The sequence below is a fragment of the Phacochoerus africanus genome, chromosome 3 (genome assembly GCF_016906955.1).
Source record: "Phacochoerus africanus isolate WHEZ1 chromosome 3, ROS_Pafr_v1, whole genome shotgun sequence".
In the NCBI taxonomy this organism is placed as follows: Eukaryota; Metazoa; Chordata; class Mammalia; order Artiodactyla; family Suidae; genus Phacochoerus; species Phacochoerus africanus.
Genome location: NC_062546.1, coordinates 75306701 through 75330541, shown reverse-complemented (window position 1 = coordinate 75330541; position 23841 = coordinate 75306701). Strand labels below are relative to the sequence as shown.

At 35.6% G+C, this 23841-nt stretch overlaps 1 protein-coding gene across 1 annotated transcript in view; it reads right to left on the bottom strand.

The window, feature by feature from the left end:
* Positions 1 to 23841, bottom strand: part of LRP1B (LDL receptor related protein 1B) — a 1901444-nt gene that overhangs the window by 583364 nt on the left and 1294239 nt on the right. The window contains exons 28-29 of the mRNA XM_047772014.1: positions 13928 to 14059; positions 12186 to 12413 (exon numbers count right to left, since the gene is read on the bottom strand). Of these exons, the coding sequence (XP_047627970.1) occupies positions 12186 to 12413; positions 13928 to 14059 (360 nt within the window). The remainder of the gene's footprint in view (positions 1 to 12185; positions 12414 to 13927; positions 14060 to 23841) is intronic.

Below are 23841 nucleotides of genomic sequence, written 5' to 3'. Positions count from 1 at the left end.
GGTTTAGAAGAACAAGGTAAGGGAGGCCTGGCAGTTCTAGGTCAGCTGTAAAGTGCAGTGTTGGAACAGTAGGCTCAAGTCCAATGTTATATCCTCAACTTTTTACAAAGCCAATTTTCCTGTCCAATATTCCTTCTATTATTTCTAAATAGCATTTAATCACAGTGCCCTTAAAAGATATTTCCCATGTTTCAATTTCTTCTCTAAGCAACATCCTTCTCACTCTGCATGTTACCTTTCATCATTAATTTCTGGTAAATTGGCAGATTTTGAATGTGAACTTAATCTCAACTCAACACTTGACATTTTTCTTTATTCTTAGTTATTCTCATCCAGTTCCCTCTTTTCTTGAGAAAAAAAGAGTAATACAACACCTCTGTAAAGCTAAACCTGCCATGTCTGATATTAATTTTCCTCACCCAGGATATTTATTCCTCCTCCTTCACCCTCTGGACTTAATTGGTGGCTGAGAAACAGTAATGAGAAGATTTGGCTTCATGTTCTAGGTTGGGTGCCTATTTTTTGTCTTTAATCAAGGCACTTAATTTTTTTTTTCATTGGGAAAATGAATCATATAGATAATTCATAGGACTGTTTTGAATATTAGATGGTGTGTGTTTATGCAGCTTAATGCAGGGTTGAGGGATATTTTGTCAATCCAAGAACTTAACACTTTGTGCAATTTTACCCTGAATTGCTTGTTATTGGCAAAAATAAAATGTTTTTATTTCCTCTAAAATACATATTATCCAAAGTTTTTCAGCTGTCTCTCCTGCTCAAAATCCTTTTACTTATTTCCAACTGATTCCTAATTATATGGCCTTGAGAATACATTGTACTCAAATTGGAAAGCACAGTCAAATGTAAGTAAGCTCTTAGTATCTGTTTAGTTCTTGTCAGTTCCATGGTTCATGCTCTCTGAAATCTATTTATATTTTTAATATTGCATAACATATAGTCTTTTTTTCTCTTTCAAGCAATTGATTTATTTGCTGCCAGATTATTTTTCTTACTAGAGAGCTCTGGATCATGACCTTTGATGGTCCCAAGGTATTCAGTTGCTTCCAACTGCTCAGAAAGTGATGTTTAAATTCCTCAGTCTGGCTTTCTATATAATCTGAATATAACTACCTTTCCAAACTTATTTCTCACTCTTTTTAGCCAATTATCTTACACTCCAGTCATATGAGTGTGTTTTCCGATTTCCAGACTTGTCCTGAGCTTTCAAATCTTTATGGAATTATCTGGATCTAGTACCTTATCACATCTTCACTTTCCTAAATCTCATTCAACACAGGGCAGCAGATAGGCAACATCACTCTTCAACCACAAAAACCTAATCAGCTCTCCTCTAATCAATCAATGGTCCAGCCATAAATATTTTCTCTATCTGCCCAACTCAACAGGACTGTATTTGGTGAATCTATTTCTATCTAATGTGATAATTATTTAGAACATATTGCTACTTCCACATATACTTCTTGAAGATGGGTTCCTTGCAGGTTTATCTTTATAGTTTCTCTCCCCAGATGTATACAACATGGCCTTCAAAATAAATACTTTTGGTGTACAGATGAATAAATGCATGGTATGTACAATCTATAATTTTAAAGATATGTGAGATGAGCTAAAATTATCAGATGTAAGATTCTCAAGTGTATTTTCACGAGTATATATCTAAACATATACTCAGGCAATCTCAATTCTCATTCTCTATCCTTACCCTTTTACTGTCTACTAGTTTGGAGTTATCAGTTATATTTTATAGGTCTAAAAAAAAGTTATATCATTTTGATCACCTTTAATGGCAAAGTCTAATATTTTTGAGTGTCCTGGTAAATTCACCATAAAGGGGTGTGGGGGAGAGAATAAAAATCACCATATGTTGAATGATTTTTTTTCTTTTTTTGATAAAAAAAATACTGAAATAATGAATTCTGACTCTTAGCTCTTGTTTTCAAGAAAGTCAGGCCGAGACCTCCAAGCAAGTTGCTCAGAAATTTCAAGGGACTCTCATTTCTTGAAGTAAGACAGATTAGATATTCAGAAAAGACTTTCTTTGCTACAAAACTCTCTGATACATGATAAATTATAACTTTTAGATTTATTGTTGAGATCATAAGACAGGAAAATCTCTAAGCGATAACCCATGATTATATCTTAAAAGCATAATGGAAGACAAATAGGAATACAGAGGTTGGTGTAACCACAGTAACAAAAACGTGTAATGAGAATTTAGAGATTCCTGGATTATTAGTGGCTCAGTGCAAGAGGATCCAGTCCTTAAATTCACAAAAAGTAGCAGAGCTAAATAGGCGCAATCTCAGGATATCAGAAAGATCTACCTTCTCAGATGACTGGGGAAAAAATCTGCATCCTTAAAAAGGAGACTAATTTTTAAAATAAATACAAAACATTTTTTGTCCCTTTTCTGGGTATGAAAAAAAAATGAAGCATATATCTAGAAATGGGTAAGAGATTACTAGTTTATAAACAAGGTATTAATTGGTTGAGTAGGGGAGAAATCAAACTAAAGTAATTCCTGATTTATAGTGACTCCACTTCCCTGCAGCAGAAGCAAGTTCAAATCCTCTGTGAAAGCAAAGAATTTTCTCAATCCAGGCCCTCAACCATTTCCATATATTGAGTTCATTCTCATAATAGATTAGAACAAAAAATCAAAGCACACACACATAAATGACATAAGAACAAGAATAAAGAGAAAAATAAACAGTTTAAATCTCCAAAGCTTACATGTTTTTAAATTATTATGTGTAAGATAAAGAACAATGAATGGAATATTTGAAAGGAAAAATGTGCTTTGAAATAATAAACATGGTGCAATCAATCACTTATTCTTAAAAATCTTCCTGGAATATATAAATGGGAAGCAAAAATAACTTAAAAATATTATAAAACAGTGATTTCATTAGGTGAATTGAGCAGCATGTTAGATACAGTTGTACTAGAAAACTATAAGACAAATAGAAGCAAGTTAGCCAGAGATAGCACAGATAAATAAAAAGATTAGGTGAGTTAGAGGTTAGAATGATTAATCTAGCACGTCACGTCAGAGTTTCCAAAGGAAGGAACAGGGAGACTAGGTTCAAAAAAACGACCAGAGCTAATAGTCGAGGGTTTTTTTCTCCCCAGGCTGATGAGACATGACCCAGTAGGAGGTGCAACACACTCTAGGTGGCTAAATAAAAATATTTTCATGAGGAAAAAGAAGCCGTTAAAAGCATTTAGAGAGAAAAGACACATCCTGCAAAGAAAAATGACAATTAGACAAAATGGAGATTCTCCATAGCGATAAAATATGTGAAAAGACAATGAAATAATATCTGGAAAGGGTTGAGAGGAAATAACGCTAAGCTTGGAATTTGTATGCAACATTATCTTTTAAACTACATCTCAACAACAACAAAAAATTGGATCTGAAAATGGGCAAGGGACCCAACAGCCATGTCTCCAAAGCAGTACAGAAATGGCCAACAAAGACATGGTAATGCAACTAATCATTAGTGCAGCTCATAACCACAAATAGATACCACCTCATACCCATTAGAATGACTACTGTAGAAAATAAGCAAATAAATAAAAATAGAAACTTACAAATATTAACAAGAATATGGAGAAATTTGAATACTTCTGCATTGTTGGTGGGAATGTAAAATGGTACAGCCTTTGTGGGAAACAGTATGACAGTTCCTCAAAAAATTAAAAATAGAATTACCATATGATCCAGCCATTCCACCTCTGGGTATATAACCAAAAGAACTGAAACCAGGGTCTCAAAGAGATATTTGAACGCCTTTGTTCACAGCAGCATTATTCACAAGAGACTAAAAGTAAAATAACACTTAAGTCCATTGACTGACAAACGTATAAAGAAACTGTGATACATACATATGATGAAGTATTATTATTCAACCTTAAAAGAAAGAAAGGAAATTCCTTTTTTTTTTTTTTTTTGGCCAAGCCCATGGCATGTGGAAGTTCCAGGGTGAGGAATCAAACCCATGCCACAGCAGCAACATGAGTCATGGTAATGACAATGCCAGATCCTTAACCCACTAAGCCACCAGGGAACTCCAAAAAGAAAGAAATTCTGACATGCTACAATATGGATGAACCTTGAAGACATCATGCTAAGTGAAATAAGCCATTCACAAAAAGATAAATACTATATGATTCCTCTTATATCAGGAACCTCAATAGTTAAATTCAGACACAGAAATGGAATAGTGGCTTCCAGGAGATGAGGGGAAGGGGGATAGGGAGTTGTTGCTTAATGAGTATAGTTTTACTCTGCAAGATGGAAAGAGTTCTGGAGATTGATTACACAATGTACCTAATGCTACTGAACTGTACACTTAAGAAAGGTCAAGATGATAGAATTTTATGTTAGGTGTATTTTACTAAAACTTTAAAAAATATTTTTCAAAAAAAGACTAAATATATTTTCAGATATTATATCAGATTATCGCTAACAGATTCTAACTCAACTGAAGGAACATTAAAGGCTATCATTCAGAGAGAGGAAAATTTATTACAGATAGAAGGTCTTAGATGACAGAGGGATGGAAGTAAGCATATAAATTGGTTAACCTCCTGGTAATCTATACGAAAAAGGACTGGTTGTCAAACCTCTGCTTGTGAGATTCATCCTTTTTTTTTTCTCCTATGACATGGACCTACTCATCCCATCATCTTGGGGGTAGACTTCTGCCTAAAATCAGGTATGACCTCAAAGGGCAGATATGGTTATATCCAGTCATTTGAGGCAGGTTTCTGGGTAATTATGTCACTGTTTTTAAAAGCAAAGTTATAAAAAGAAAATTGGCAAGGGAACATTCTAAATATTAAATATGCCATTTGTTACATTTATGAAAAACTCTGATAAAGTATGTGTGTGTATATATACATGAATATGTTACTCTATATAACACATGGTATACAAATTAATAAAATGTCCATAAATCCATGATCCAGTTTAAGGAATACAACACTTCAAATACTTAAGGAGACTTCTGTGCTCACTCGCACTAATTTTATGACTCTCCAACTCTGAACAATTTAAAGTTTTTATCACCTTTAACACATATGTGAGTATCCCAAATCTATTTTTTTTTTCTAGAGAATATAGGGGCAGAATTATAACTTCTTTGATTAATCTCTGTATTACTTAATGTCCTAAACCTATAATTATTTCTATCTTGGAGAAACAACTTTGTTGATTTGGGGAAAAGTCTGAAAAAAGCCTCCTTCATATATTTTCATCTGGATCAATGTCTGACATCTTTACAATTATTTGCTCAATTTCACATTTCATTCATCAAGTTCAGTTGCTTTGACATCTAACCTCGGTCTCTGTCACCTTTTTATACCCCCATTTATTATAATTAATTTTTATTTATTTTTTAAATTATTTATTTATTTATTTATTTTTTGGTCTTTTTTGCCATTTCTTGGGCCGCTCCTGCAGCATATGGAGGTTCCAAGGCTAGCGGTCCAATCAGAGCTGTAGATGCCCGCCTACGCCAGAGCCACAGCAACCGGGGATCCGAGCTGGGTCTGCGACCTACACCACAGCTCAGGGCAATGCCAGATCGTTAACCTACTAAGCAAGGGCAGGGACCGAACCCGCAATTTCATGGTTACTAGTTGAATTCGTTAACCACTGCGCCACGACGGGAACTCCTAATTTTTATTTTGGATTTAGAATATATATATTTTTTTGTCTTTTTTGTCTTTTTGCTATTTCTTGGGCCACTCCCGGGGCATATGGAGGTTCCCAGGCTAGGGGTCGAATGGGAGCTGTAGCCGCCCGCCTACGCCAGAGCCACAGCAACGCGGGATCCAAGCCACGTCTGCAACCTATACCACAGTTCAGGGCAACGCCGGATCATTAACCCACTGAGCAAGGCCAGGGATCTAACCTGTAACCTCATGGTTCCTAGTCGGATTCGTTAACCACTGCGCCACGACAGGAACTCCACCCTAATTTTTTTGTTTTGTTTTGTTTTGTTTTGCTTTTTAGGGCTGCACTCATGGCATATGGAGGTTGCCAGGCTAGGGGTCTAATCAGAGCTGCAGCTACTGGCCTACGCCATAGCCACAGCAATGCCCGATCTGAGCCGCGGCTGCGACCTACCTCACAGCTCATAGCAACACTAGATCCTTAACCCACTGAGCGAGGCCAGGGATTGAACCCACAACCTCATGGATTCTAGTTGAATTCATTTCTGCTGAGCACGACAGGAACTCCCTCTAACTTTCTAATTGTATCCTTTCATATAGTTTCTCACTTCTCCTACCTAACATTCAGATTTACACCTGATTTATCTTTTAAAAGAGTCTGAATGATCTATACCAATCTATAAAAGTCTTCAGTGGTTTTCCATTGTCTTGAGGGGAAAAAAAAAAATAGAAAACAGCTCCTCTGGTATAAGCCCCTCTGTGATCTGCCATCACATTAACCTTTTATCTTACTCTTCTACAAGGTCTCTCTACCCCTCAATACTTGTTCCCCTTTATACATGTGTGTCCAGGCCTTTGTGCCTACTGAGAGCTCAATCTAGATTAATCTTGCTAACATTTCTCCTTAAAGCCTCATTTGCCTCCTCCTAAGTGAGAACCTTAGTAATCCCATGTAAGAACTCAGTACTCCTTATGCTAATTTTCTGTGAAGTAGCTTATAAACTCCTATTTCATTGAACCTTGTACTTGAGTTAGGTGTTTACATTTCACTGTTTCATCAGCTATGAAGCTCCTAGCAATTACAGACTATCGTACTAAAATAATTGCAATCTCCCTACCCATTCAATGTCCCCAATATAGAATCCAGAATATGACATGAAAAAAAAAAACATAGAATAAGCTAAAATAGTATTTCTATCCTTCTAACTAAAAGATAGATGATATATACAGAAGTATTGCTCATTTAGCAGCCTTTGATATAAATACATAGTTCTCAATGGAATGACATTTATATGTATCATTTTTGCCTTTCTTTACTTTTATCTTTTTTTTTTTTTTTTTTTTAATCACAGATGTTGACATTCTGCCACCAAAAGCCTTCCTGGGTGAAAATGAACACTGGAAATTCTATTCAGAAATAGGCAAAACAACAGATGTTCCCTATCTAAACTTTCACTTTAATTCAAGGCCTATTTCCAAAATTTAGATTTCACTGTTATTACTGACCTGTTGTTAGTTCTTTCATTCTCTCTGGACAATTTTCAGTTTTTATTTTCTAAGCATTTTTCTTAGTGGGTAAAATTAAATATGGTTCTCACAAATTAGAGGGAATGAATGAATCTTTAGTACTTACAAAATAATTGTTGGCAGAATGGATAACAATTTAAAATAATAATGGAAATCTACTCTGAAACAGGTCCAATTAGATTCAAAGTATCATTGAGAATTAAATTTTATATAGTGGCAAGCTCTGCATTTAAAATGGTTTATATTCTTATAGTTTAAAAAAAGTATGTATACTCATAATAATTTCCTACCATGTTAAGAAAGTGTTCTTTATAGAAAGGAACAGATAAACTTTTAGTTCATACTCACCTTTGCTATATTCACTTTATCTTTTGCTTAACTCAACCTAAGAGTCTAGTTCACTCTGGAAGCAGATTTTTTTTTTTTTTTTAATGGTCACACCTGAGGCACATGGAAGTTCCCTGGTCAGGGGATTGAATCTAAGCTGCAACTGTGCCACAGATGCAGCAACACTAAATCCTTTAACACACAGAATCTATTATTCCATGATAATAGATCACTTTAGTACTAAAAAGCAATTGTACTTGCCTAAATTGTGTTCTTAATTTTCCAAAGATGAACAATTTATATCTTGCCCTAAAATAATCAGAAAAAAACAGAAGTCTTTTCTAATAAAAAATGAGGTTCTGTTGCTGGAGGCCAGGGATTTCATAAAGTTGCCAACATATCTCTAAAAGATTTTCCTTATATTTCAGAATAATCAATGAAATTTATGGTGAGGGGGTGAAATGGCCACTGTCCTTTACCCAAGTGCTGCTAGATGAATTCTGCAGGGTGAAGTGAGTTTATATTTAGTGAGGCTGGGAAGGGATGTTACTCACAAACCATGTGGTTTTAGTAAAGCTTCTGCTCGTCACCTTGCTGAGGTTCCTTATTTATAAATGAAAGAGACACTTAGGGAAAAAGAGCATAGCTTTGGAGACAAAAGACCTTAGATATAACAAATCTCTGCTATTTCAAGAAGAAAACATTTCCTCTTATTTAAAAGCAGAATGTGATACCTCTAAGCATTGTATGAGGAATAAATGATAGATTAAAACAATGATAGACACAAGAGTGAAAACTCAACTGTATTTCTCCTGGCTTATATTAAGAGCTTTAAAGTATATTGATGTCTTTTTTCCTTACTCTGTTAATCATAAGCAATACTTTAGGGTTGGTGGGGAGGGGGCTCTTTTGTCCAATAAGGTTGAAGTCTGGGCAGTATATGAGTACTCAGGAGGGGCCACTGAGCTTGTGAGAGGGATTATGCTAAAAGGACAACACCCAGCCTCTTGGGATGAAGGGCCAAGTCCTTCTACTGTAAGGTAATAAATATTCCAGGAGCTCTAAACATAGAGGCCTAAGTGCAAATTTGTCTCTATCATTTCGTCACTTTGGTTCTGAAGGAGAGTTTTAGCCTCTGTGAACTTAAGTTTTCTGACTTGCAGAATACAAATAATTCCTAATAGGTTTTCAAAGATCAAATGAGATAATGGTATTTGTCACAATAATGACAGCTAGTACTATACCACATGTCCTAAAAATAAATTTGAGAGCAGGAATAACTGAAAACTACTTGGACCAAATAATGACTCAATTATAAGAATTAATTACCACCAGAGAGCAGGACTACAGGCCACTAGCAAGAACATTTGCCGTGAATTGTTATAGCCATTTATTTTTTCTTGGAATAAAATTAGCTTTTGCTTACTGTGAAAGATATATATATATATATTTATATATTTACATTATAAATTATTAAGGTATACAATGAATATGCCTCCAGTCATTAATATTCATCCCTTAATGAAATGTACCTGCTACCACTCATTATAAGAGATAGCTCATGTGGGTAAAACACATTAAGAACAGCTTAGTATTTCAATATAAGGAGAATGACAAGGAAGAGAAACCATTTCTAATCCCCTTCAAGAAGCCTCAGTGTTTTCCTCTGAAAGTGGAAAGAAAACAGTGGGAACTGGTTGGGGCAATGAGTATATTTGGGGCCTGATTTTTGAGGTTGGATTCACCTTAGACTTGGGCGAAGGAAGATAAAGAAAGGAAGAGTCTCTCAAGAAAAGATCCAGTAGATAGAGGACTGTAAAGTGCAAAAAATACAGAGACCAATGGTGTAAGAAGAGAAGGGCCAGAGTCCCTTACAAAGAATTTAAATGATGGAAGGATAAAATAAAGTACAACTACTGGCAGGATTTGAGATATTTTGGTAAGTTTAGCAGCCAAACTGCCAAAAGTTCATTACAAGTTTTTCTTTAAATGGTAATACATTAATAGAATTAAATAAAATGTTATGAAGAGTTCTCTGTGCCACAGCAGCTTAAGGATTCAGCATTATCATTGCATCGGCTCGGGTTGCTGCTGTGGCATAGGTTCGAACCCTGGCCCAGGAACTTCTACCTGCCATGGGTGAAGACCCCCCCCCCAAAAAAAAAAAACAATGGGAAGACATTAATAAAATTAAAGATATTAGTGGAAAGTTCCTAACAAGTTTTCGCTCTGGAAGAAAGGAATAAACAACATCACTTGTGGGGTAGCTAGAAACCAAGAAGTTGTCCCTGACAATGCCTATTCCTCAACCTTCATATCCAATTAAGTTATTTCATATTTTCACTCTTTGTTATCTCAATAATCTTTCCACATTTCACTCTCTCTTTTGTTTCCACTCTAGTCCAGGCTTCTATCACCTGTTACTAAAACCATTATAGCAGTCTTGTCTCCCAGAGTCCACTGCTTATCCACCCCCACCCCAGACCACCCTAATAGCTAGAGTGAGCTTTTCCAAAGGCAAAGCTAATCAATGTTGTTAGAGTCTCCTTAAAACTTTTCCTTGGTTTCCATTATTTTCAGTATTAGCATGGAAATCAATAACATATCCTATAAAGGCTAGCATGGTTTGTTCTATTTTTTTAGTTCCATCAGCTTGTATAGCATCCTCTCATTCTATGCTTCATACTGGTCAGTCCTTACTGGCCCTCCTTCAATTTCTAATCATGTCGAAAATATTCCAATACTGGTCTAAATGACTGAAGTAATAATTATTGATCCTAATAAGCACATGTATTATTATAAGTGAAAAAAATACCACTGCTCAATTTTTTTGGTGAATAAATGTAAATAGAGTCTGCTAAATGGAAGTAAGTCTTTGTGATTTTCTAAAAGATAAACTCTCCAAATTACTACTATTTACCAATTTATAATTAAACAGAATTGTCTTCCAATTTTTTTGAGGTGGAACATCTTTTACCTTATACAATTCACAGAGCCTTTGGAAAGTATTTCATATTCATGATAAAGTATGTGAACAGTTTTCTATTAGATTTTGATGAATTTCTTGGGAGAAAGCCACCTAACTGACTGTCAGTCTTAGGAATCACCTTATGTCCTTTAACTGTTCTCTCAAGGTTTTTCATGATCATTAACCAGACATTCATTTTAAATCTAGTCTAGCAATGATTATTTTTTTCCCCTTACTCCTGTATAAAAATCCTGCACAAAATAGTAATTTTTGCACTAGCTTTGTAGAAAGGTTCTTTTTTTTTGTTATGGAAAGTTTGAAATAAATATTTGAATAAGCCTATAACCAATTCATTCAAGTTACATTAACAGTACTAACCTGAGGTGAGTAAAGAGCAGTATGAATATAAGAGTACTTGAAATGCTTACATATTCTCAGATCTGCTAATGGTACTCAACCAGTTTTCTAGTAGTATATGTGGAAACTCCTGAAAAACATTGTGAATTTAAAACCTGCACTTATTGCTTTCATTTTAACATTGCTCAAATAAGGTCTGATTTAAAATTTTTAGTATGCCTTACAGCAGAGGAGCTTCATATACCTGTGTGGATCACTGATTGCCCCTTTCTCCATCCTCCTTCTAATCAGTCTATCATGCTTAGGAGGCATGAAACTAAAGAGCAAGAACGGTGCTTTTTTGTTTTTTTTTTAAGGCCACACCTGAGGCATATGGAAGTTCCCAGGCTAGGAGATGGAGCTGCAGCTGCTGGCCTATATCACAGTCACAGCTACGCTAGATCTGAGCTGCATCTGCAAACTACACTGCAGCTCATGGCAATACCAGATCCTTAACCCACGGAGTGAGGCCAGGGATCAAACCTGCATCCTCATGGATACTTGTCAGGTTCATTACCACTGAGCCACAACTGGAACTCCAAGAACTGTCTTGTTTTATTTTGTAGTCATGGCAAATAGCACATGCTCTTTTAAGATTCATTAAATAAAACAGCAATTTCCCCAGAAATTATAATATACCAAAATTTAAGCAAAAATTAGAATAACTCAATGCTTATATTTCTAGTTCAACCACTGCAATGTCTCACTTCAGTTATATTTTCTCCTTTAAGAAAAGTTATTCTTTTTTTTTTTCAAATTGTTAATTCAGCAACGTTTACTGAAAACCTATAGTTCAACACGCTGGGTCAGGAGGTAGATAGAAATAGGTTTCTTCTTTTATTTGTTTAGTCTAGTTCTATAAAAATATATGCAAAAGAAGGTTGATAATTAGTTTGAATCAAAGAGGGAAACCAGTATTTACCAATATCCTATATTTTATCTATGCAAATATAATTATCCCCCATCAGCAAAACAGAGTCTTCCAATATGCCTTCTTAGAACTCTATAAATTTTAAGATCCATTCTGAAATTTTTTCTTCTTATGAAACTAAATTTATAGTTATCAGACTACAATGTGCAACATAATTATAGCATTCTATAATTGTTTGGATATAGCATATCATTAAATCTCTGAATAATTCAATTCTAACTTTTAATTAACAACACAGAATTGGATAATAGAAAAATAATACAAAAGAGACTTGGGAGTATTACAGATTGAATAACAATGATTTTTTTATGTTGTCAAGTGCAAATTTTTTACCTCTTGAAATAACAGTTTCTAATCCAGTTCCATTAATAAAAGCCCGTTTAATGGTTTGTGTTTTAATGTCTGTCCAGTATAAACGTTCTTCCGATGCGTCAAAGTCTATCACAGTAACATCATCAATATCAGGGACTGTAAAGGCCGTGATAAAGTTAAAATATGGATTATCAATATCCACTCCTCTGATTTCAGAACGCCTTGCATAAAGAAGAAATTTCTTCATTTCTAGAAAAGAAATAGAAATGTGTTTTTTATAAGCTTGGCAAATTTGAAGCAATTGATATTACTTGTTTATGATTTAATAGATTTTAATGCCTAAAAAATTATGACTAAAATTTGATGGAAACACAAATGCAGAAATAACTTATCTATTTTTAAATTAAAGTGGTTAATAATAACACATGTAAACAGGTTAGAATACTAAAATCATTTTTCTTTGGTTAGAAATGCCAAAAAATTATCAGTGACTGATTTGTTCTTAGAATTTCAAAGTTACTAAAAGACATAAATTCTACAATAATCAGCTATATTTGTTCTTTGTATATAATTATAACAATATCGCAATGCATTAAATGTTTTTAAAGGAATCTAAGAACATTTTTTCTATATTATCTTTGAGTAAAATGAGAGTAAATGTTGCTTTTAAAAATCATGTTTTCTCCATCAAAAAAAAGTGCTCAAATAGTGTTAGAGCATACTGTATTGTAAATGTCTCTGAATCTGTAGTAGCTAACATTGGAAAGCATTCTATCATTTTTACTTCTATAGGCACATTTCTTGCACTGAGTTTGGGAAATACCAATAGATTTAATAGAAATAGGAGTCATAGATATTCTATTTTTTGTTTTTCTCTTTGGGGTTATTTTTGATATTTGAGATATGTTATTATTGTATAAAATTAATGAAAGCAACATGTGCCTAAATTCCAGAATTGAGTTGAGGCAAACATTCTTTTTTGCACTTAAAAGTAATGGCTTTGCAAATAAACAAAACCTGCTGGAAAACCCACAGTCTGATTTTCATTCAAAAAAATTTTACTATCTTCTTTTTTTTCTTTTTGGCTACACCTGCAGGCATATGGATTCCCCAGCCAGGGACTGAATCTGTGCCACAGTAGAGACCCAGACCACTGCAGTGATAAAGCTTGATCCTTAATTTACAGTGCCAAAAGAGAACTCCCCATTTTTTAGCTTAAATGTGTTTAAATATTTTTTTTACAATTTTTTTTCCAAGAGAACGCCCCACTTTTTACCTTACATATATTAAATTTTTTTTTTTTTTTACAAATCTTTCCAGGTTCTATATTTTACTTCATATTTTCTCCCTTCAAGTTGACAATCCTCTATAAAATGATGAGTATCTTTAGAAGAACAGGAGGAGATTAAAGCTGTTAAGTACCTCTTTGTTATGCAGGCTACCTACATCATCATTTTCTGCTTTCACTTACAAATCTCTCTGTTTTGTAGAGATAAATTCTGCTAATACACCAAATAAGAAAGTAGTAAGAAAAAAAAAATGAATACAGTAATAAACAGCAAAGTGCAGCATATCACATGCTTAAAGAATTTGTCAGTCTCCCCAAAAATATATGAATCATTAACAGTCTGAAAAAAGCCCCACCTCAAATGTGTTTAAGGACATTAAACACCTCTTTGGCTTTACTGTGAGGAAAACCTGAATGCTAATACAAGCTGAGAGAATTCCATTTGGATTTTAGATAAGAACTGTAAGATATTTACCATAGCAGGTCTTCTTGTTTGATGAAAGCTTCATCAAGTGGGGGCATGCACAAGCAGCGCTCCTGTTATGATTGATCAGACACATGTGAGAGCAGGGGCCTCTGCCATCATTAGCTGCACACGGATTGGGAGCTGTAATTACATAGGGAAATATTAACAGCGAAGAAGGAAGAACATGTTAGGGAGCCTCTGAGGTTGGTAAGGGTTATTCATTTAATGATTCAATGTGAAGTTTCCTACACAGCACCCATTACTCAAGTGATTAATGTGACAATAAAAGACAATCATACACAGCAATTACATTAATAAAAACATTTTGCTCCTTAAAGATAATAATGAAGATAATTTCCTCAGTTTCCTCTAAGATGAAAGGTATGCATTCTACTGCCTTACAAGCAAAGGTTTTTTAAAAAAGGATTTAGTCTGAGTAACAATCAGGAATAATTATTAAATTTGGCATAAAATAAACTAGGGTAGACCACAATGCAGGTGTTGTGAGTTCCAACGTACATCATTTTCCTAGCATAGTACTGAAAAAGGAAGGAAAGGGGCAGGGCACAACCCTTAAAAGGATGGCATAGTCCTTGAGAATATGACAAAAGCTGGTTGAAATCAACTAGGTCCAAGATGGATGATTTGACTTCCAACAGACCTTGAGTTTCATTGTATGCTCATTGTAGTACATCATCAGCTAAATGACAGGCCCACAGGAGCCATGACAGTTCTAAGGCCTACTATAATAGGCCAAAAAGTGGGCAGTGGCCTAATTCCTGGAAACCCCTGCCCCCTTCCCTAAAAGTTGGAAAATCCTCCCACTCATTAGCCTATGAAATTGATCAGCCCATCAAAAACTCATCACCCCATATTTCAGAGCCTCTCACTTCTTGACTCTTGCTTTCTGAGATGGTCCACACTCGTCTATCTCTCAATAAATCTACTTTTTACCTATCACTTTGCCTCTTGCTAAATTCCTTCTGCACTGAGACAGTAAGCCCTGGGACCAGGTGTGTGATTTTAATTAAAAATATATATATATATAGCTTCAAGCCCCAGTCTGGGCTTGGGAACAGTTTGAGTCTTGGCCCATGGGTTTAAGTCCCAATCTGAAGTGTAAGGTTTCAGCATCTAGATTCCCCTCTTGCTTTAGCTCACCACTCTTTCCTAGGAAATTGCTGTTGCATATACTATACATCCTTTCAGGTCATTCTTATTTTTCAAATCAGAGGGCTATGTGAAGAAAAAAAAATGTTTGTCTTCATTATAAAACATTTATTTCTTAATTTTTTTATGCATTAACTTATTCTATGGCTAAAGTTTGTTTTACTATATTCCACTGTCTAAATAATTTGTGATATATTCACATTTAGAATAGCATATTAAATTTTGCATTTCAATGTCATTCTCTCATTTTTTTTATGTTTCTTGCTCTGCCATCATGCTTTTGGATTAGCTTTTAATCTCAACTGATCCAACTGTTCTCTTAAATCTTATTTTTATAGAGCCTATCTTGTAGAATAAATACTTTAGAAACATACTAGTGAACTGAAGGCAGAAACGAGTTATACTTTCTGATTCTATCACCAATATTTTAGTTTTCAAGTAATAATGTCTTCTTAACAAGTGGATCTATTGCTTCATATAGTAATAATAGTCTTGTAGAGTTTTAAAGCACAAAGGATAAAAATCAATAGGTTATAATAAAGTTGTAGAGGATATGAGAAATTAACTAAATTTGATAAATATTCAACATGGCTTTTGGCAGTCTTCAGCACCCCCCCTCCAAGATGACAAAATCAATCCATGTCTGTGCACTTGATTTAAAAAATAAATAAAAGAATGAAGACAAACATTTTCTGATGCAAATCAATTAAGAACAAAAATTATTAGAAAATGGTAGAAACTAAAGTTAAGATTCCTTAGGAGTTCATGTCCCTCTGTCACATGGTTTAAGTGCCACATATTCTGCTCTCTTCCCTTTTGACCTTATCTGTTATAATTGGAGTCTCTAAGGAATTGCAGATTCAAGAAGCAAGAGAGTGGATGAGAAGGTTATTGAGGAGGGAATGTATTACATAAAAAGAGGTGAAATGAAGAGGCACCAATGGAAAATGGTTAGACATTTAGAGTAGGGTTAACTAGCTGTGGTACACAGAAAGCAAACAAAAAAACAAACAAAAAAACTCAAGTTTTCGACACTTGAAAAAAGAAGAGGATGAGGAAGAAGGAGAAAAACAAAACAAAAACAAAAACAAAATAAAGAAGAGTAAAGGGAGGAGAATAAAGAAGGAGGAGGAGAAACTTGTATAAAAACATGGGCATAGGAAATACTATTTCTCTCAAGGAAATTAAAAGCATAATCAATTGATGCCTCAATGATAGGTACTTGGATTTCACGTTGAATATCACTATTTTTAACCTAGAATTGTACTAGCTCTTTTCAACATCCTATAACTGCAATAAAAATATATTTTTAAACCAAAGATAACATTAAATTTATATATACATACTAAAATAAAAAATATGTTGACTTTATAGCCCAATATCTGTATTAATAACACTGTAATGTAATATTCATAATATTTTGTGCTTCACGGCATGAAAGATCTACAAAGACTTCTTACTTTCAATTTTTATCTCTTCTCACTTTGAAATAATAGTGTTAAATCTTTTTAAAGTTCCTTTCTAGCCATGTATATAAAAAGATAGTTATTATAATTACCAAATTAAGGAATTTGGTTCACAATACTTACATTTTAATGTAAAGCAGAGATTAGCAAATGTTGACCCCAGAACCAAATCTGGTTCACTGCCCATTTTAGTAAATAAAGTTTTATTGGAATATAGCCAAGCTCATTAGTTTACATATTATCTGCAGCTGCTTTCACACTATAATAGCAATTGAGCAGTTTCAGCAGAGAACACTTGGTCCACAAAGCCCTAAAATATTTACTTTCCGGCTCTTTACAAAAAGGTGGTAACACCTGCTATAAAGCAATTAACTGTTTTATGAGAAATACTATTGCAAAATCCAATATCAGTACAGAGTTTGTAAACTCCTGAAAGACCAAGGCTATCCATTTATTTTATCCAGGAGATAGGAAAAGCTGACCAATCAATCAAATGCTTAAGCAATCCTAACAGATGAAATTAAAATATTGGTGCGCAGACTGGGTTCACTGATAGCTCTTATTATCTAAACTCATATTGACCAAAGAACCTCTGACACATATTAATACCCCTCCTTATGTTTGTGCATATTTATGAATAAGTATTTGTGAAGCACTTCATTGTTCTACCTAGTTTTAAAAAGCTAGACATAATAGTAGACAAGGCATATTTTCTTTTCATTTTGATTTTTTAAAGTTTTATTGAAGTATAGTTGACTTAACAATGTTGTAATAATTTCTGCTGTACAACAAAGTGATTCAGTTATGCATGTACGCACATCCACTCTCTTTCAGATTATTTTCCCACATAGACAATCAAAGAATATTGGGTAGAGGTCCTTGTGCTATATAGCAGGACTATTGACCAATCATTGACCAATCATCCCATATACCACAGTGTTCATATACCGATCCCAAATTCCCATCATCCCTCCCCTCCTCAGTCTATCCTCTTTGGTAACTATAATTTGCTTTCAAAATAATAGGCGATTTCACCTATCACTAAATATTAGTTTTAATTAGATATTTATGTTTACCATCTTATTTTCTAATATCTGTGATATATATTCATATATTTTTTTATATCAGTATACCGTGGTCTCTCTAGCTAAGTCAGAGGTAGACAAGTTTTTTATGTAAAAGACCAGATGGTAAATATTTTAATCTTTGCAGCCCTTATGCCCATCCTTGTAATTATTTGATTTTGCCATTGCATCTCTAAAATGTACATAAAACAATACATGAATTAATAGGTGTGGCTATGTTCAAATCAAACTTTGTTGCAAAATAGGCAGAAGATTGAAGTTAGCCTGAGGGCCTTTTTATCAAATTCTGAGTTAGAGTGTATGTGTTATACTGGCAGGAACTATGATTTATCTACTTACATGTTGTCTTTCCTAAAAATTTCCATGGTATCTATTACTGTGTTAGACTTAAGGACATTTGGATTCATATGCTTGCTCATCAATGTATGTGTATATGCTCTAAAAAACCAACAATATAAAAATTTGAAAGTAAATTAATCTTCTAAAGCACATCATACTTGTAGGTGAAGAGACTAAATAATGCATAACTACAATACTTTATAGGAAAACCAAATGCTAATTATGTAATCATAGAAGACTGATGTGTGCTCTGTGAAGAAAATAATATCATTCATTTTATATTTCATGCAAACTATGTTTAATTGAAGTCCATTTCTCACCAGCAAAAAATAAACACTTTTAAACCCAATTATTTTATCAAGTTCAAATGAAATATAGGTAAATGTTGATGCAATATAAAATATGTATGACATTTATTTACCTAACAAAACTAAGCTCAAAGCAGAAAAATGTCAGGATCTAATTTGTTATATACAAGAAAGAGTTTTCTCTGCCCTATGTAGCCATTTTTTGATAGGAACTATATTCATTCTATTAAAACTTAACTGGTACAAAAATAATTATTAATGTAAGAAACCATTGTATCTATATTATAATTTTCCTTTTAGAAAAAAATGTAATATTTCAAAAGGGATTTTCAGAAGGATCCTACAATTAAAAACTAATCCCAGATCCTATTTTCTTTTTGATGAAGATCTTCATATTACAATTTTAACATCTGATGTTAAAGAACTAGAGTGATTTCCTTATTTAAAAACACACAACACATATAACAAAATGGGTACAAGTAAAAAATGTCCTATTGCTTTAGTTTCACCAGATTCCAGCAATACTAGATATGCAGGAGTGACTTTAATCAAATTATATTTCATTTTATATATTTTTTTTGTCTTTTTAGGGACATACCAGGACATATGAAAGTTCCCGGGCTACAAGTCAAATCAGAGCTGCAGCTGCCAGCCTGCCCACAGCCACAGCAATGCCAGATCCTTAACCCATCGAGCAAGGCCAGGGATCAAACGCGGTCCTCAAGGATACTAGTTGGGTTCATTAACCACTGAGCCATGACAGGAACTCCATCAAATTATATTTTATAGATTGATTTTATACTATACTCTATTTTTATGAAGTAGGAAAAACTATCTAAAAATCTTATCTAATCTTCCATAGATATCTCTATTTCAATGGGAAACATTTCCAAAGCCACAAATAGTCTTTCCATTTATTGGTGCATAGTTCTCTCTAAAACAGTGAACTCAAACATATAATATCATGTTATATTTATTGGTGAAGTGTATCTTAAAATACCAGTGAGCTTTCAGATATTCTAAGAGGTGATGTGTCTTTCTGATGTCTGTTTATTTTACTTGCTGTATAATTTGAAAGAACAAACATTTGTGTCAGAGAAGTTTCTATCTTTAAAATGAATTAGTAACCACAAAAACTTTTTATCTAAAATAGTGGTTGTCAAACAGTGGTGGTGGTGGTGAGTGGGGATCTTTCTGCCAAGGGTTACTTTGGTATATCTGGAGACATTTTGGAATGACACAACTTGGGGTACTATTGACATCTTAGTAGGTAGGGGCCAAGGATGCTAATAAACTTCCTGTGATAAAAAGAAAGTCCTCCACAACAAGAATGATATGGCCCCAAATGTGAAAAGTACAGAAGTTGAGAAGTTCTGATCCTGGAGTAGAACAAAGGATTTTGCATCTTAATAGATTTGAATGAAGAGATCTAAATTTTTTAGGTTTGTATGACTGAGGCAAGTACATCAAACAACCAGTACCAAGGAAGAAAGAATGTTATGATTCCTTTCTTACTAATCTTTCCATTGCTCCAAGGTAAACTTTTATGGACTATATTTAAAAAGTAGCAATTTATAATGCAGCAAACTTACTACTTGCATAGAAATTCATTTACGGTTTAGTTGTTTAATGTTCTACTATATTTTATCGAATAGATAATGCTAAATATGGTAATTACATTTTTCAGGTGAACCAACAAAATGTATTAATTCATAATATGGTTTGGTGATGAAACAGAATGATTGATTGAGAAACTAAATTAGGTGCCAGTCTATATAACTAGTATATACACACGGACATACAGAGAGAGAGAGAGGGAAATTTGTTTTATATGACTGGTAGTTAGATTTTGATATAATAAAACATAGAAGTGAAAAATTTAAGTTACCTGAAAATATTTGATATTCACTTCCACCATATTGAAGCAGTGTTGAGTATTACATTTTTTAAACACTGTATTATATGAAAAATGTTGCTTATAAGTGAATATATTAATGTCTCCAAATGGAATCTCTCATTCCTCAAGTTTCATAAGTGATAATTTGCCTACTAAAGGAGTAATATTACTAATATTCTTAGACTCTAGAATCATTTTTGGTTTTTGCAAAATAGGATCAACAATTTTCTAAGAAATACTGTCAAGAAAAGTTTTATTTTTTACAGAAATATTTTCCTGAAGCAACTGGAGACACTTAAGTCATTTAAACATTAAAACTACTCTTGGGAGGTGGAGCAAGACGGCAGAGTAGTAAGAGGTCATGCTCACCTTCTGTCACAAATACGTCAAAAAACCACATCTATGTGTAAAACGACCCATACAGAACATCAACTGAATGCTGGCAAAAGAACTTAAACATCCAAAAAGGGCAAGAAACTTGACATAACTGGGTAGAACAAAAGAAAAAAGGAGAGAGAAAGAAAAGGAATTAGGAGGGGACTAGCATTCCCAAGAGGGAGCTAGGAACCCTCCTCCTGGGAAGCCACCTCACTGATGGAAAAATCAGCTGAGTTGGAGGGACCTCAAAGTCGCCAAGAAAAGCATAGCAGCTGGACTGAAAACAGTAAAGCAGAGTGAGAGCCCCACAGATCATCTGAACCACTGGCCTGGATACCACAGCCTGATGCTCAGGCAGGGGCTGAGCACTGAGATTCAGGCTCTGGAGGTCAGTCTCAGGGGGAAGACGGGGGCTGGCTGTGTGGGGACAGCCTGAGGGGCTAAGGGGCACTGCACCATGGGTGGGGGAACAGTATGCCAGGGGCTGAGGAGGGGAACATCACAGCAGAGGGAACCCAGGAGAAGGTCGGGGGCCCCCAGGAGAGGCAAGGCACCATTGCTGGGGAGGGTGAGAGGAGGAGGGGCTGACTGCCATAGGAAACTCCCTACACAGGAGCTTGCGCATGCCTGTGAGCTTAGAGGGTGGGGTGGCTCTGGCACAGGCTGTGGGTGGAGAGATAACTTTTTGCTCATTTAGGGGAGATTGAGTGCTTCTTGTGTAGTGTATAGGTGGCCAGGAACCTCTTGTGTGGGCTAAGGGCATCAGGGGTCTACATGTAACATGGTGCCTCTTACATGATCTACAGATGGTGGGGATAGACTGCAGAGTCCTCTCAGAGGCCAAAGGGAGGCATGGCTTGCCACCACTGGGGGCCTATGAGTGGACTCCACCTCTGACCCCTTTCACCTCAGGGGCTGGCAAAAAAGAAAAAAGAGGGCACTGCAACCAAGCACCATACACTGTTACTCTCACTCCCCTGGAAACACAGCTGCCCTGCAGCTGCCACTGCCAAATGCCCTGGGCAGTGCCAAGACACTTGGTCACTGTCCCTTCCCAAGACCCTACAACTAGGAGCAGCTGGTGCAGTACCTCCTGCGTGGGCTAGGTGGGACAGGGTTCTTCTTGTGTGGTCTGCAGGTGGTGGGGCAAACCGCCACAGTTATCCCTGATTCCAGAGGTGGACATGACCCACCACCAGTGGGGATACCTGAACAAAAATCACTTGCAGCCCCAACCACATCAGAGGGCACAACAGAGAGGACATGCCACAGAACACTACCTATAGTTGCTCTTACTCCCCTCGGAGCACACCCACCCTGCTACTGCCACTGCCAAACACTCTTGGTAGTGCCCAGATGCTTGATCACTGTCTCTTCTCAGGAACCTGCAACTAGGAGCAGCTTGTATAGCACCTCCTGTGGGGGCTAAGCAGGACAAGGTGCTTCTGGCATGGTCTACAGGAAGCAGGGGCAAATCAATGCAGTTATTTCTGGCTCCAGAGGTAGGAATGGATTGCCACCACTAGGAATCTGTGAACAGACACCACTTGCAGCCCCATTCACCTCAAGGGCATCACAGAGGAGGTCATTGTGACTAAACACCACCTGTTGGTGCTCTCACACCCATGGGAACACACTCACCCTGCTGCCACCATTGCCAAATGTTCTGGGCAGTACCCACATTCTTGATCTCTGTCACTCCCCAGGATCCTGCAACTAGAAGCAGCCTGTACAGCATATCCTATGTGGGCTAAGTGAGACAGGTTGCTTCATGCAAGGTCTAAACTGCCAGAGTTATCACTGTCTCTAGAGATGGTCATGACCTGCTCCCATTATGGGTCCCTGAACAGGCAACACCTGTGGTTCCAAACACCTCAGAGGAGGGCACTGCAATCAAACACAAGCTGTTGTTGCTCTCACTCCCCCAGGAACTCATGCACCCTGCTGCTGCTACAGCCAAATGCTCTGGTCACCTTGAAGATCTGCCTAGAGCTTATTACCACTTCCCAGGCCCTGCAACTAGGAGTATCTTGTGCCAGCTTCCTGCAGGCCCTTGCTGCTGTTCAAAACCCAACAACCACGCACTGACTGCTGGCTTTACACATTGCCTCCTTCTCCCAGAAAACACACTGAGCATCCTGGGAATAACAGACTGCTCACACCAAAGAAAGAGACAGCAAAGATTCAAACTCCCACACCCAAAATAAATAGTAACACCCTCAAAAATACAAAGGGGTGTACTAGCATAGAAGTAGCCTTACAAGACTATAGTTTGCCTTCCCCAAACTTACAGAAAAAGAAAAACACAAGCAAGGTGAAGAAGCTCAGAAAACATTCCCAGTTAGCGGAAAAGAAAAATTCACCCAAAGCAGTCAATTATGAAACAGATCTCTGCAGTTTGACAGACATTGAGTTCAAAAGGGAGAAAGTAAAAATACAGAAGGAATTAAGAGAGGATATGAATAGTAATGCAAATTCCTTTAGAAAGGAACTAGAAAATATAAGGAGGAGCCAAGAAAAACTGGAAAATTCATTTGCAGAGATATAAACTGAGCTAAAGACAGTAAAGAATAGAATGAATAAAGTAGAGGAATGAATGAGTGATGTGGAAGATAAAATAATGGAAATCAGTCAATCAGGACAGCAGACAGAAAACCAAATGAAGAAATATGAAAGCAATAGAATAGACCTATGGGATAATATAAAATGGGCCAATCTATGCATAATAGGAAGTCCATAAGGAAAAGAAAAAGGGGACTGTAAATATATTTGAAGAAATTATGGCTAAAAACTTTCCAAATCGAAAGGATACTGATTTCAATATATAGGAAGCACAGAGGGCCCCGAACAAGGTGAATCCAAACAGGCCCACACAAAGACATATTATAATAAAAATGGGAAAAGTTAAATATAGAGGACTCTAAAGGCAGCAAGAGAAAAGCAAAGCATTAATTATAAGGGAATCACCATAAGGTTATCAGCAGATTTCTCTGTAGAAACACTACAGGCCAGAAGGGAGTGGCAAGATATATTTAAAGTGATGAAAGGAAAAAAATTGCAACCTAGAATACTCTACCCAGCAAGAATATCATTTAAAATAGAAGGAGAAATAAAGAGTTTCTCCAACAAACAAAAACTAAAAGACTACAGCAATACTAAACCCATTCTAAAAGAAATATTGAAAGGGCTTCTTTAAATTAAAAAGAGAGAGAGAGAGAGAGAAAAAAAGCCAAATTAGGATGGAGGAAACCAAATGTAGAAAGCAACAACTTAAATAAGC